This window comes from Pelobates fuscus, chromosome 1 (assembly GCF_036172605.1).
Source record: "Pelobates fuscus isolate aPelFus1 chromosome 1, aPelFus1.pri, whole genome shotgun sequence".
NCBI lineage: Eukaryota > Metazoa > Chordata > Amphibia > Anura > Pelobatidae > Pelobates > Pelobates fuscus.
Window position 1 is genome coordinate 300,535,373 of NC_086317.1, and position 15,326 is coordinate 300,550,698.

Genomic DNA, 15,326 nt, shown 5'->3' on the forward strand with positions numbered 1-15,326 from the left:
ACACTAAAACTGCTTTATTTAGCTAAAGTAATTTAGGTGACTATAGTGTTCCTTTAAGAATTCACAGCTTCTTGGATGGTTGTACTTAGATAAATCCCACACATTAATGGTTTATGATACATATAGTTCAACATTGTTTCCATGTTTCTGTGTGAACACATGCATTGGAGAAACATGCTTTCATTACCTTGCCAAGTAGCTTCACCTATATTTTATCATGAATAAAGCTTTTCAAAGCTCCCATGATTTTTATGGGTCAGATATAAACTGTGCTCTTCTGACATTACATAAATGATATAAGATTTTTTCAGGCTACACTGCTATTCTGGCAGTTCTTTGACCAGTCCTTTATATCCACATTCAAGTTCACAATGTTACACCAAGAGGGACTATTGGGTGCTATGATGGATGTCTCCAAAATTATTTGGCAGTTTTACATGTCAATGGCCCAAATTATGTACATGACTGCTTTGTGATTCATTCTTCGGTTGTAAAATTAGTTCAGTGATCCATTCTTACTTTGTAATGTGGTTAATAACAAAATATATTCAACAAAAGAAGTTCAGTAGACTCTTTCCAAAGGAACGTGGAAAGAAATTGAACTTAGAAACGCTCTTTAAAAAAAAAAAATAATAATAATAATAATAATAATAAATAAAAAAAAAATATATATATATATATATATATTTTTTTTTTTTTTTATAGCATTATAAATCACATGTGTTTGTGTAATTTTATATATATTAAAGGGACATTATAGTCCTCAAAAAACTTTAGGTTGATGAAGCAGTTTTGGTGTATAGATCATGCCACTGATGTTTCACTGCCATTTAGGAGTTAAATTACTTTTGTTTCTGTGTATGCCGCCATAAACCACAAGTCCCCTGGCTGTGACTGACAGCCTGCACATGAGAACAAAATTGTTTCATTTTCAATCAGATGTAATGTATTTTAAAAGTTTTAAATCTCCTGCCCTGTAAATTGAACTTTAATCACACACAGGAGGCTCCTGCAGGATATAGCAAGCTATTAACAGAGCAGGAGATAAGAAATTCTAAATGAAACAAAATATGCAAAAAAAGGAAGTGTAAGCATTAGATTTCTCTCTAAGGAAGTGTTTAGAAATGTTGTGTAAGTCACACACAGGGAAGTGTGACTAGGGATGCATAAAAAAAGTGATTTAACTCATAAATGGCAGAGAATTGAGCAGTGAGACTGCAGGGGCATACACTCGTCATAAAACTGTTTGTCTGCAAGCTTACACATATTGGTGTCAACATCTTACATTATATTAGGCATCACTATGTTGAAACACAGACTTAGATTTTGTGTAAATCTAAATGGTAACAGTTTCTATGTTGTCATGAATGTACCCTGTTGCTCAACACACACTGTTAACTGCAGGGCTCATATTTTAAACTTCATGCCCTAGTGATTGCAGCGTTATTTAATATAACTGAACCCCATACACCATGGAGAGAATTTATAGTTAGTGTGCAATTACTGGAACGATGTATTCTGTAATCAATGTAAATGCAAAATAAGTGTGAAAAAAAGTCCAAGGTTGATTTAAAAAAAACATTTTTAAATATTCTGTTTTATATATATATATATATATATATCATAATCTACAGATAAAATGTTGAGATATATGCATGGGGCGAGGGGCCATGCTCAAACAAACCTACAGTCTACAGCAGTGGTTCATAAACTAGTCCTCAGGGCCCACCAATAGTTTAGATTTATGTACCGTATATACTCGAATATAAGTCGAGACCCCTAATTTTACCCTAAAAAACTGGGAAAACGTATTGACTCGAGTATAAGATTAGGGTGGAAAATTCAGCAGCTACTGGTAAATTTCTAAATAAAATTAGATCCCCAAAAAATTATATTAATTGGATATTTATTTACAGTGTGTGTGTATATAATGAATACAGTGTGTGTGTATATGAATGCAGTGTGTGTATGTGATGCACAGCCTTGGTGGGGGGGGGGGGCATTTTTATTATGTTATTATTATTATTTCTTTATATATATTATTAATATTTTTTTTCTTATGTTATTATTTAATTTATTATTTATATTTATTTTCTTCCCACCTCCCTGCTTCTTAGCTGGCCAGGGAGGGGAGCTCTCATTCCCTGGTGGTCCAGTGAATGGGCTGTGTAGGAGGGGGTCTGGCAGAGCTGTTACTTACCTTTCCTGCAGCTCCTGTCAGCTCCCTTCTCTCTCCTCTGTTCCAGTCAGCTCCCTTCTCCTCCACTGTAAGTCTCGCGGCCGCGTGGAGCGTTCCCCGCGGCTCTCGCAAGATTTACAGGGGGAGCTGACCGGACCGGAGGAGAGAGAAGGAGAGAGCTGACAGGAGCTGCAGGAAAGGTAAGTTACAGCTCTCTGCCAGCCCCCAACAGGACCGCCGGGCTTGTAATGAGCCTGGCGGTCCTTGTCTGTATTATGGCAATGTAAATTGCCACAATACAGACATTAACTCGAGTATAAGTCGAGTGGGAGTTTTCAGCACAAAAAATGTGCTGAACAACTCGATTTATACTAGAGTATATACGGTATTTTCTTTTTTAAGTCAATGAAGATACTGACAAAACCTAGAATGTTGGTGGGCCTTGAGGACTGGTTTGAGAACCACTATAGTTATATTTTCCTAGGTCGAAGTAGAGTACGTTGCTTTACCTTGTTAGAGAGTGTACCCATTTGTCTAAAATGTATATTTTGAATATAATTTAAGTTCATTTTCATATGGCACATTCTACTCGTTTCTCACCATAGTCTTAAAATGATACATTTATTTCAAATCTGTCAGTTTTGATGTGTTATGTGTATTTTAATCAATTCTTTTAAAGATTCCAGTTCACCATAGCTAATGTTTTGTCATTCAGACTCCTAATCACTGAGTGCTAGCATTATAAATCACATGTGTTTGTGTAATTTAAGCCATACAGGATTATGTTTGTAATGCACGTATTTCAGGATTGCCTGGCTACAGCAGCTGTAATAATACAGTTCTAACTTGTTATTGCAGTTATTTGTAATATGTGCCATGTAAAATATGTTTGGTTTTCTTCTTTTTACTTTAAAGAACAACAGCAACATTGATGCGTGTTGCAGAGTCCTGAAACAAGAAAGCAGCAAGTACCTGTATATGGAGTGTCAAAATTTGGATGAAGCAAGGGTAAATAGTAATCTTTTGCACATTAACCTTGGAATCCATCCAAGTCAAAATTTCCACGCAGGAGATGGGAAGCAGGTCAATGGTCGTCCACTGGTTCACAGCTCAAGTGATGGACACATTGACCCACAATGCACTTCAGGCAAGCTTTTCTGTTTGCACCAGGAGCCCCATTCTGCACCAGCTATTGTGGCACAAAATTACAACCCATTTTTCTTGCAAGACCAGAGTCGAAATTCACCAACCCCTCCACCACAGTCTCTGCAGCAACCAGGTGTCAATACACCTGCTATGCAAACTCCTCTGCCCACCTTTATGCACTTACCTCGCTACAGTACAAATCCAATAACTGTAACTGTGTCACAAAATATACCGTCTGGTCACAATGTGCCTAGGGCTTTACAGATAATTCCTCAAGTTCAAAACAATGTTTATGGAACTCCTAATTCTATTTACATTAGACAGCAATCACAAAATTCTCCTGGCAGGCAAACTCAGCCGAACTCGCCCTGGCCTTCCTCTCCACAAGTTTCTCATTCTCATTACAACCCGTGTCCTCTTCCAGTTTATCATCCTAGTTATCAACCTTCTCAATATTCCTCCAAACAGACTCAAATGTCCCAATCTGCTTATTGTTCCCCACCTACATCTCAGTGCACTTCTCCTTTCAATTCCCCACAGCATCATATGCAGCCAAACCAATTGAGCCACCAATCCTCACATGTCTTTGTGCCACCAAGTCCATCAACTGTTTCTCCACTTCCTTATCAACCACCTCCTGCCTATAGCAGCAAGCAAAGTAGCCATTCAGTATCCTATCTTCCCTATGGTTCTGGTATAAATAAGGGATCTATGAACAAGATAGAAATCACAGTTGAATCACCGCAGAGACCAGGAACTGCAATTAATAGAAGTCCTTCACCTATAAATAATCAATCATCCCAGAGGAGTCCACATCCTGCTTATGCGCCAAATACACGGTCAAGCTCACCTTCTGGGGGAATGTCTGGCCAGCCAAAGTCTCCATATGGCGTTAACCCATTGTACATTACTTACTCTCAGCCGCCTGCAACCTCTGGATCTCCATCCCCTTCTCCACATGTTTTGATGTCTCCTTCAAACCCAACAGTGTTTAAAATTAAAGTTGGACGTGCTCCTACTGAAAATCTTTTAAATATTGTGGACCAAGAGCAGCACCCCGGGGCACCAGAACCAATACAGCCAATTTCCCTGATCACAACTCCAGGTGTAGAGAAAGGAGTCCATAAATATCACAGGAGTTCCAGTTCTGGCTCAGATGATTATGCATATACTCAAGGTACGATTTTTGTGAATTTTTTTTTTTTTTTTTTTTTTTAAATATGCAAGCTGTTTGTGTCTGTGCGCAGGTTTTTGGCAATAGATTTATATTTGCTATAAGATTATTACCAATGTATGCAATTTTAAAGAGACACTATAGTCATCCAGACCACTTCAGCTCAATGAAGTGGTCTGGGTGCCAGGTCCCCCTAGTTTGAACCCTGCAGCTGAAAACCTAGCAGTTTCAGAGACAGCCACTAGAGGCGCATCTGCGACGCTGGAGGCATTTAATGCCTCCATCACGCAGACCGTCCAGAGGAAAGCATTGAAAAATGCTATGGACACTTTGAATGCGCGCGCATTCGGCTCCACTGACGTCGGCAGGAGAGGTCACCAGCGCCGAGGGAGCCCGGCGCTGGATTAAGGTAAGCTGCTGAAGGGGTTTTAACCCCTTCAGCGCCACAGAGGGGGACCCTGAGGGTAGGGGCACCCTCAGGGCACTATAGTGTCAGGAAAACCGCTTAGTTTTTCTGACACTATAGTGATCCTTTAAAATAGCTGAGATGTGTTGAAAGCCAAAGTTAGTTTATTCATATATTATTTTTTTTTTATTATTGTTCTGCATGTTTTGGAAGCCATGATTTCAAGTTTAGACTCCATTTATAACTAGGTTATTGGAAATGCTATAAGCCGTAAAACACAACCGTTTGCATTTAGTAACTGGTCTGTTCTACAGACACATTTTATCTGTTTAATACGTATTTATTAACGATCACATCAAATGCATCGTATTAGGAAATGTTTACAGTGAGTGCTAGTGTGTGCCCTGCTTAATCCATAATCCATGTAGGATTATACCTGTAATACACTTTGAAGTATGCAGATAATAGAGCAAAATAGAAACACTGCATACATGGACGAAAGAGTGAATATATTACATGTTACAGGTAGGTTTTAAAGAAATTTGAACATAATTTTAAACCTTATTACATCGTAAACTTTTTTTAAAAAGTAGGTTAAGATTTGCAGCACGGTGCAGACATTTTTATATCATGTTTTGAATAAAGTAAGGCACATTTAACCCCTTAAGGACCAAACTTCTGGAATAAAAGGGAATCAAGACATGTCACACATGTCATGTGTCCTTAAGGGGTTAATAAGGCACTTAGAGTCAGAATGACAACTATGTTTTGTTTTCTTACTACAGAGACTTTGTTTCATGCCAAGTGTATATATTTGTTACGATACGTCAGGGTTTTTTTCAAATCTAAACCAAATTGCAAGATTTAGGCACAAAGTGTTGAATTGGAAAATTGTTCCTAATCTGCTTTGGGTTTGATCAGATTTTGCTCTTTGGCTTGCAGTTAACCATAATCTGGTGTTTAGTGAATACATATAAATTTGAAGAGAGAGGGAGGTTCTCATCTGGCTGTGTATAAATTATTGCATTATGCACCCTAAGTAACTGACTTGTGCAGACATTGTCATGACTTTCCTAGGCATACAGTTTTATAGCTCTGCTAAATAGACAGAATTACACAGCAGAAAGCTGCAAAACGTTTTTTTTTTTTTTGTTTTGTTTTGTTTTTTTAAACCTAACAAATTCGATTTGAATGTGCATATGAAATGCCGTAGCATAAGATTAACAACAGTCAAATGCAGTTAAAGAAACACTCCAAGCACCATTAACAGTGCAGCATGTTTGCAAATTGTTTGACAATTTACCTGGAGTCTGCTTGGTCACCTCTCCCATTGATAGCTGGAAGCATTCCTCTGAGCTAGCCTGGTGATCAGCTGATGCTCTCAAGCAATGAGCTGGTCTGTGCAGGAGCTCCTTGCTATCAGGGAAGGAGGTAAAGGGCACCCAGGGGACCTTAGGTTAGTTGACAAACTGTTAACAAATAGTTTACCTGCTTGACTTGGAGTGCATGAAGGAACCACTGATATCATAACCATTGACTTATGCTGTAGTGGTTATGGTGCATGCAGATATTTCTTTAATGTGTTGGTATCCAGAGTGTACCTGAAGTGTTATTTTATTAACGTATCTATACATTGTGTTACAATAAAAAATTGGTTCACTTCACACCTTGAATCAAATTTGTGAGGGGAAAAAAATTCCTAGCATTTTATTACTACTATGGATTGAGCTGTTCTGACCATTTTGTAAACACAAAGTATACATTTAATCTTATGACTATAATCTTGTAAAACTATCCTGACCTTGCCATCTACATATTATTGGATAGCTTGCTTCCTTGTCTTGTTTTATTTCTTTATTTTTCCATATGCAAAGCAGAATAATGTTTAGTGGTGCTAAAATTAAATAAGACCCTAGCTAAAAATTAAATATAATAGTGACACGTGTATACATTTTCTCTAATCCTAGCCTTATTACTACATCAAAGAGCAAGAATGGAAAGACTGGCCAAAGAGCTCAAAATGGAGAAAGAGGAGCTGGAAACCCTAAAAGCAGAAGTGAATGGAATGGAGTACGATCTCATGCAACGGCGTCTTAGAAGAGTGAGCTGTACAACTGCAATTCCAACTGTAAGTTCTCTACACATCATTAACTTTTTCATCCACTTGCATGATTTCTTTACATTGTAATCAAAAAATATACAAGCATCATTAGTGTTTCCCCTAGATAGAGCCTTTTTAATAGCTTTAACATGGCTTGAAGATATTAAAGACAAGTTATTAAAAAAAAATCTGCCTTTCTTACTTTGTTGGATCTTGCATTCCAAAATTGTTCTTATTACGCATTCCATTTGTATTCACTTCTTTCACATATGGATTGAGAAAAGATTAGGTATTTAGCAGCTCTTTTCTGGTTAAAACTAAAGGGAAGTCTGTTCTGTTCTGTTTAAAGATAAGGTGTTGTTTATTTGTTTTTCAAGTGCAAGGAGACCTTTCTCTTTTAGACTAGTGTCTCTATTGTGCTTTATGTCCCTAATAACAAAAGTAAAATGTGATTTAAAAAAGTATTGTAAGATTTAAAGAAGTATATCTATGAAGTGGTCAACATTTAAGTCCAACATTTAAGTCTAGGCAGGCTGAAAAGTTACTGGCGCTGCACACACTGGAGGGATGAATTTCTACTCTCAAGGGCTGAATATTCACTCGCCAGTGGCTAGAGGGCGAGTGTCAATTTTGATGTTTGTAGTATAGAACAGTTCCACCAACCTAGTATTAACACTTCTAGAGGTCAGGGTGCAGGTGGAATCAACAAAAAATGAAATATGTATGAAGAAAATAATATGGGTTTACTTTTAACTTTTAAAGTAGACAATCGTGCCACTTTTATTTACGAAAAACAGTGAAATATAGTGAACACATTCTAAACAACCATTTAGGACTTTTTTTGTTTTCTGGGGCTTTCTAGTGTAGCTATGTTTTATGCCTTTAAGAATAAATAGTTTCCTTCTTATTTTCACAACTGAATAATTTACCACTATTTATTTGAAGTGTGCTTTTGGAAGGATTTTACTTGTATTAAATAAAAATTACCTCTTCTTTTTTTTTCTTGAACTTTCTGATTTCTGAAGTATTTTTTTTTTTCTTTTCTCTTGGCAGCCAGAAGAAATGACAAGATTGAGAGGACTGAACAGGCAGCTCCAAATAAATGTAGACTGTACACTGAAAGAAGTTGACCTACTTCAGTCAAGAGGTACAGATCTGAATGTATTTGGGCTTTATTACTTTATTGTGATTTGATAAGATATATATTTTTCAGGCTTGGTCTGCCATGATGCATATGTAATTTTACATCCCACAATTACTTTGTCTTCTGACAATGTACCTTTTAAACGGACACTCCAGGCTGGTGTGTATAAATTAAAAAAACAAACTGAAAAATGTTTGCTGCAGAAGCTTGCTTGTAAAAGTGCAGCTGCTTTGCAAACATCTCACTCTTAGACCAAAAAGAGACTCTTTCAATCAGGAGCCTCACATATCTATTATGTGGAGTCTTATTTCTTCCCATAAGCCCTTGTCCCCGGAAGAACCTAACCTCCGTTCCAACCATTAACAGTGATGAGGTGAACTACTGTAAACTGATAGCAGCCATATTGTATCTACTGCTCTTTAAGTGTCAGCCATGAACACAATTATGTGAACACCGTGTTCTTTTGAGTCTCAGAATGTACAGATAGTCTCTCTGTTAGACTGTTAAGTAAGGGGCTTAATGATGGTCACCTCAAACAACTTGCAGCGAGAAAAATGAATGCTGTGGCTCACTGACATTAGAGTATCTATGACTATTGAACATATTTTACATAATCACATTTTAGTGTGGGGGTAGACTATAGAAATAGGAAGATTTAAAAGCAGAATCAATATTCACTTTTTATGGCCACACTGTATAAATAGATAATTTTATACAAGTGGATGTTTTTTGGTTTTTTTTAACTAGGCACAGCTTAGTGAATGATTACAAAACTGTTTTTATTAACTTGAGGCAAAGGAAATTAATTTGCAAGGAAATGGCAAATTCCTAATCTTAAGTATTCATTAAGATTAACTGGCCTCTCATTAAATCTCATAGCATCCTACATTAAACACACAGTCTCTATTTGGTACGCAGCAGGTAATGGTCTCTAAAGCCCTTCAGTGAAAAAGTCTGCAATTTTAAAGATAATACATTTGAATTGTCCACTTGCACATTGCCTGGCTAGGTAATTTAACTCTTTTAGTTGAAGCATGCAGGTTGTTCTCACATTGAATGCTAATGCTATTCTGGAAAATGTACCGAATCGCCACAAACATACATACATTTTCATAACCTTGATTTATTTAATGTCTGTTCTGCTTTGCAAGTCAAATAAGTATAGCAAAATATATAACCCTTTTTCAGTCCTGTCAAGTTTACCTTTAAACTTAAAATTTTCAGAGGGCAGTAAAATGCTTTGTATTTATGTAAGTTAAGTTAAGTAAGCAAAAAAAGCATGTTAAATCATTTACTTAATGACAAAAAAATTATTGTGCCTCAGCACTGTAAACAAATACAATATACAGTACGCGTGTATACTCTGTCCTATACGTATATCAAATAATATTCCACACTTTGTGTGACTTCTCCAAAACCACACAATATATACACATTTAAATATAAACACACATGATGCTTCTGTTTGTTTATATTCAAAGATGAACATAAGAATCCTATAAAGACACAGATGAATGTTCATTTCATACTGATGTATTTGCTCTGTTATCAGAAATGTTGTTTGCTTTGTTTATTTTATCAGTTTTAAATCTTTCTAACCATCATGCGTGTGATGTTATTAGAAAAATAAAAGATTTCTAGAAAACTCAAATGTATATTTACAAACACAGGTGACAGCCCGTTTAATTTAATATTTTGTTTTGTTTTTTTCAATTTTTTTTGTAATTCCTAGGAATGGGAAAGCTTGATGTTAAGGCAATGAGTAACTTTTATGAAAACATTGCTCCCGGTCCTGCTGTGCCCTCTAACACGTGCAAAAACGGTAATTATTTGTTTTTTGAGAGCTGTTGGTATTGTTAGATATCACGGTTTATTGTTTTGTGGATGTTGCTTTTGAAGCTGATGAAACTAATACAATACTAGCAAGAGGTACAATTTTTTTTTTTTAAATCAAATAAATCATTCCTAACATGCCATAATCTGTATCACCAAAAAAAAAAAACTTAGTAATAGCAATGTTATGATTATAATGAAATAAAAAAAAAAAACACATTAGAGAGTATGGTAGCAACCATAATACTAGTATCAGGCAAGGCAGCTAAAACAATGTTGCAAACATATGTAACAAAGTCTAGTAACAGTTAAAATAAGCTCTAGTACAAAATAGATGTGTAATGAACTGTAAAAAATGTCTGTAATTCAAGCATTGTAACGACTCTCAGCAAATCTCTCAAACCAGTAACTGAATCCCCAATCCCGCACAGCACTCATCTGTCCTAACAAAGTAATCTCTGACATCATCCAAGTCTGTGGAGCTTTATTGCAGCTGACGAATAGGATATGTATTATAACTGGAGTTTTTACTCTTTATCTTAATAGATTACAGTATTACTGTGCTAAAAAAACAATTGTGCTACAATGTTGGGGCAGAATAAATCTATTAATATTTCCGTATTTCTTTATTTATTTATTTTTTCTTCAACATTAGTTGCAATATACACTAAACAATAATTAGGGTAGAATTGGCAAGGATAATTACTGGAAAAAGTCTTGAAAAGTCAGTTATATTCTAGACCTACTGCATGGACCTGTCTGGTTCTAGGCTTAGTGAAAAAGGCTGACAGTATTTGTAAGATCATGTGTGCTAATGAACTGCACATTATTTATTGTTTTTAAACAATATTGTCATTTAAGTTTCTGGTCCTTGAGGAAAGGCAGTGTTTACACTTTATCCCTGAGGCAATTTGAAGCTCTTTATGGTGTGGTCCTGCATAGGGTGCATGAAGGTGTGCTGAACACTCCCCATAAAGATGGTGATCAATGTTTCTCTATGAGGATATGCGGATTGGACCACAAGGTGATTGCACCTCCATGCTTCCCTATGGTGACGCTTTGGATTTCCTGAGATCATATGTAATGACGTTCTCAGCCAGGGGAGGAGTGGGGGTCGCAGCTATACCAGCACACGGTGGGGTGGAATTAAGAGTTATATAAAATGCTTTATTTAACTTGTTAAGTGGGAGGAGGCCCTGCGTCTAACTAGAAAGGAAACATTCTAACATTTGTAATACATGTTTGTGTTCTTTTAACAAAACGCACGTAACTTGTTAACAGATTTTTATTTCTCTCATTTAGAGGCCTCAGATTCCTCCTCTGGTGAACGAGTCGCTAGAAGAATAAGCGTGACATCAAAAGTGAAGGCCGACCCTCCTGATTCACAAACTGCTGTTTCTATGGAAATCGGTAAATGTCTTAAATAATTTATATACATACAAAAAGTATTTGTAATACTGTGATTTTGGAAATTCAATGGAGATGAAGGGTACAGTTTTCCTTTTGAGCTTGCCAAGCTACAGTATCTAAATGCCACTGTTTGTGTATTCAAAAGCAGTGGTTTGTAAATTAGCAACCGAGAACTTTTGGTTTCACGTAGTCAAGTATCAGTATAGGCTTCATTGTGCATGTGATGTGCACATGCTGCCTGCATGATAGTGAAGGTTCTATCTCCCCGGTGAAGAGACAGATGAACTGTGGACTGGCATGCAGAGTACCAGCTCTAATACACATCCTAGTTCACTAAAACATGAACCAGCTATATATGAACTGATAACTGACACTTAATGTGATGATTTCAGCAACTCTTTTGAGGATTTTCAGCACTCGTAGTCTCACAGTATTTTTTACTTTGGTGCTTATGAACTCCAGCCGGAAATTTAACCCCTTAAGGACCAAACTTCTGGTATAAAAGGGAATCATGACATGTCACACACGTCACGTGTCCTTAAGGGGTTAAAGGAACCCTGATACAGTTCACTCAAAGGACTTATTAATTTTCTCTCTCTCTCTCTCTCTCTCTCTCTCTCTCTCTCTCATATACATACGCGCACACACCGATTAGTCAAAACACTGACCGGTGAAGTGAATAACAATGACTATATGGTTACAATGGTACTTGACAAGGGGTGTGATTTTGGGAAGCAAGTAAACAGTCAGTTCTTAAATTACATATATTGAAAGCAGGAAAAATAGGCAAGCCAAAAGATCTGAGTGACTTTGACAAGTGTCTAATAGTGCTAGCTAGACAACTTTATCCTAGGATCTCCAAAACAGCAAGTGTTTTGGAGTGTGTCCAGTATGGAGTGGTTGGTACCTACCAAAAGTGGTGCAAGGAAGCACAACCAGTGATCCAGCATTAGAGTCATGGGTGCCCAAGGCTCATTGATATACGAGGTGAGCGAAGGCTAGGGTTTTAGGTTTAATCACACAGAAGAGCTACTGTAGCTCAAATTGCTGAAAAATGTAATGCTGGCCATGATAGAAATGTGTCAAAACATACAGTTCATTGCAGTTTGCTGGGTGTGGGGCTGCATAGTCACAGAGTGCCCACAATTACACCTGCAATGGAGACATGCATACGAACTGGACCACGGAGCAATGTCAGAATGTTGCCTGGTCTGATGAATCCCATTCACTTTTAGATCAGATCGATGACTGGCTGTGTGTGCATAGTTTACTTGGGGAAGCGATGGCAGCAGTATGGACTATGGGAAGAAGGCAGGCCAGGGAAGGCAGTGTTATGTTGTGGGCAATGTTTTACTGGGAAACTGGGTTCCTGGCATTGCAGGCCAAGTACACCCCTTTATGGCAATGGTTTTCCCTGATGGCAGTGGCTTCTTTCAGATTTCAAATTGCAAACATTCTTCAGAAATAGTTTGAGGAACATGACAAAGAGCATCCGATTGAGCATCTGTGAGATGTGCTGGAACTTGCAGGACTTTAATAGGATCTGCTGCTAATGTCTTGGTGCCATATACCTTATGCCTCCGTTCATCGGAGCGGTTTTCACAGTATCTGGTAAAAATCTATCTCTCTATAATGTCTTGGTGCCAGATATTGCTAAAACAGTTCTGATGCGTTAAGGCATGACATCTGAACTTGTCCTGTAATATATAACACCAAGATTACCTGGCATCCTGCACCTGACGAATATCTCAGTGCAGACCTCTGTCTGACACAATTGAACAGTTTTTTTAAATTCTTTATTTTTCACGTGCATTGAATAACATAAATGATTGTAACGCCACGACAGCAGTGACAAGCAGCATAACAGCAAACATTGTCATGGCAAGTAAAACAGCACATTTTATATATTTATGAGAGATAACAGGCTAGGGATATAGTAGTAAGCCACAGTTAGAGTATCTGGTCTATGGAAGCATGTTTAAGTGATAGTTGTGTGTTCAGACATTATACAAGCTATGCAGACTAAAATAAACATAAATTTGTGTAACCGTGAGAGATCCTACTGTGTGCAGGATTATTCTGTCAGAAGGAGGTTAAGACTAGTGAGACATATAAGTGTGACAGACAGGAGTATATCAGGCGAGTAAGGTGAGTGTGGTGGAGTGACATAGAGCAAAGGCTGAGGAGACAAGGTAAATCATGAGTTATAGCACTTAACAGTTTGCATAGGAGGGTCTGGTAACTTGGGCACAGCAGGACATGTTAAGTCCACGTTCAGCCGACTCCTAATATTGGGAAGCGCTGGAAATCTGCAAGGCAGTCCCTCAGGGGCTTAAACAAATGTAGAGGCCAGTATTGCTGAGTGGTCAAAGGGACTCCAGGTTTGGTCTGTATCGGCAACTTTCTCTGAATCAGTTTGTGTGTTGCTGCACTTCGCCTTCTGTATAGTCGCCCCTGCAGGGGTCTCCCCTCCTTCAGCGCTGATCGCTCTATGTGACAGCATGCAGGTGTGGGTAGTTTGCTCCTCTTGTTTGGTCGCCGCCGGCGGGCCATTCTCTTGGGAGACTGACTCTCAGCCCGGAGGGGTGTTTGTTGCTTGGGACTGGTGTTGGGCGCCCCTGGACGCCTCCGCGCGGTACGCGGCCATTTTGTGCATTCCGCCTCTGGTCTTGCGCCTGGGGTTCCCATTTGGTGCTCACCACTCTTGCAGCCAGCTTCGCCCAGAAGGCCTCCAGAACAGCATCCAGCTTTGCCGTTAGGCTCCTCTGGGGCTTTGGTCTGCTTTCGGCGTCTAGCCGCTGTGTTTGGCTGTTGGTGAGTGGGTCCGCCATCTCGTTCATCGGGTTGCCTTCCATGCTTGTAATTGGACAGTTTTTCTAGCTCAGAGCACATGCTCTGGGCCAGGGAGCCAGTTGGGTGGTAGACAGTGGAGGGCAATTATACATTTAAAAATAAATAAATTACAAATACAAAATAAATAAAAATTACTGTTTAGTTGATACAACCCAAATGAAAGCATACATTTAACAATTTATTTCTTCATTGGGATATATCTAAAACCAGTTGGCAAACAACTTCACACATAAAGCTTTTCAGTCTGGAGTCACTTTAAATGAGAGGGGCTTGGCTTGGGGAGCGACGCGGATGCAGCACACCGAGTGAGCTCCTCGTTTTACTGTCCCTTGTAAAGCTGCAAATTTAATCGTCACATTAAAAAAACAAAACTGGATGTGTGCCACCGCAACTGCTGCTCCAAAAAGCAGCACTTTTGGTGGCACACAACAAGTGCAAAAGACAAACAGACAAGAGTGACCGCTCAAGCTTTTCCTCGGCCAGAAAATCGCGACCCAGAAATGCCAGCCCGGACGAGGGGAGTCAAGTTAGTGGCCCCTAGAGCTTACCTGAGGTCCTGCCTCAAATGGCTGTTTGACAAGATACTGCAAAACACAAGTAAGTCTCTTTCGGAGCTTAAGAGTGATCTACATGACATAGGAGAAAGAACCGCTAGAGTCGAAACACAGATGGGCAAATTCGACGCACACAACAACATGGAGGATTGAGGCACAGCAAGTTAAACTGATGGATCTTGAAGATTGGTCTAGAAGACATAATATACGCCTCAGTCAAGTATTTGAATAAGTGAAAACGCAAGAGCTAGATGAGTTCGGAATTGGGTATTTCAGGTACTGGGCCCAGGATCTGCCAGTTAATATCCTTCTCATAGAACACATAGGGCTGCCAAGCTGAGATTTTTACTGCCGAATGCACTGAGCTACACATTGGCACATCTCTATTTCCATGCCAAGGCGGTGATCCTGAAGGCCTCCAGACAAAAGAAAGACCTACCATCTACATATGCATCAATACAAATATGTACAGATTTATCAGCACTTACCTTCCAGAAGCGGCGAGAGTTTAGAGCGATTACTGATG

At 38.5% G+C, this 15,326-nt stretch overlaps 2 protein-coding genes across 3 annotated transcripts in view; both read left to right on the plus strand.

Annotated features, from left to right (window-relative positions):
- Positions 1-15,326, plus strand: part of TASL (TLR adaptor interacting with endolysosomal SLC15A4) — a 358,686-nt gene that overhangs the window by 74,499 nt on the left and 268,861 nt on the right. The gene's annotated exons all lie outside the window — the stretch shown is intronic.
- Positions 1-15,326, plus strand: part of TAB3 (TGF-beta activated kinase 1 (MAP3K7) binding protein 3) — a 60,205-nt gene that overhangs the window by 40,571 nt on the left and 4,308 nt on the right. For both annotated transcript variants that reach the window (XM_063457896.1, XM_063457905.1), the window contains exons 3-7: positions 3,095-4,502; positions 6,873-7,033; positions 8,060-8,153; positions 9,883-9,972; positions 11,286-11,393. In XM_063457896.1, the coding sequence (XP_063313966.1) occupies positions 3,095-4,502; positions 6,873-7,033; positions 8,060-8,153; positions 9,883-9,972; positions 11,286-11,393 (1,861 nt within the window). The remainder of the gene's footprint in view (positions 1-3,094; positions 4,503-6,872; positions 7,034-8,059; positions 8,154-9,882; positions 9,973-11,285; positions 11,394-15,326) is intronic.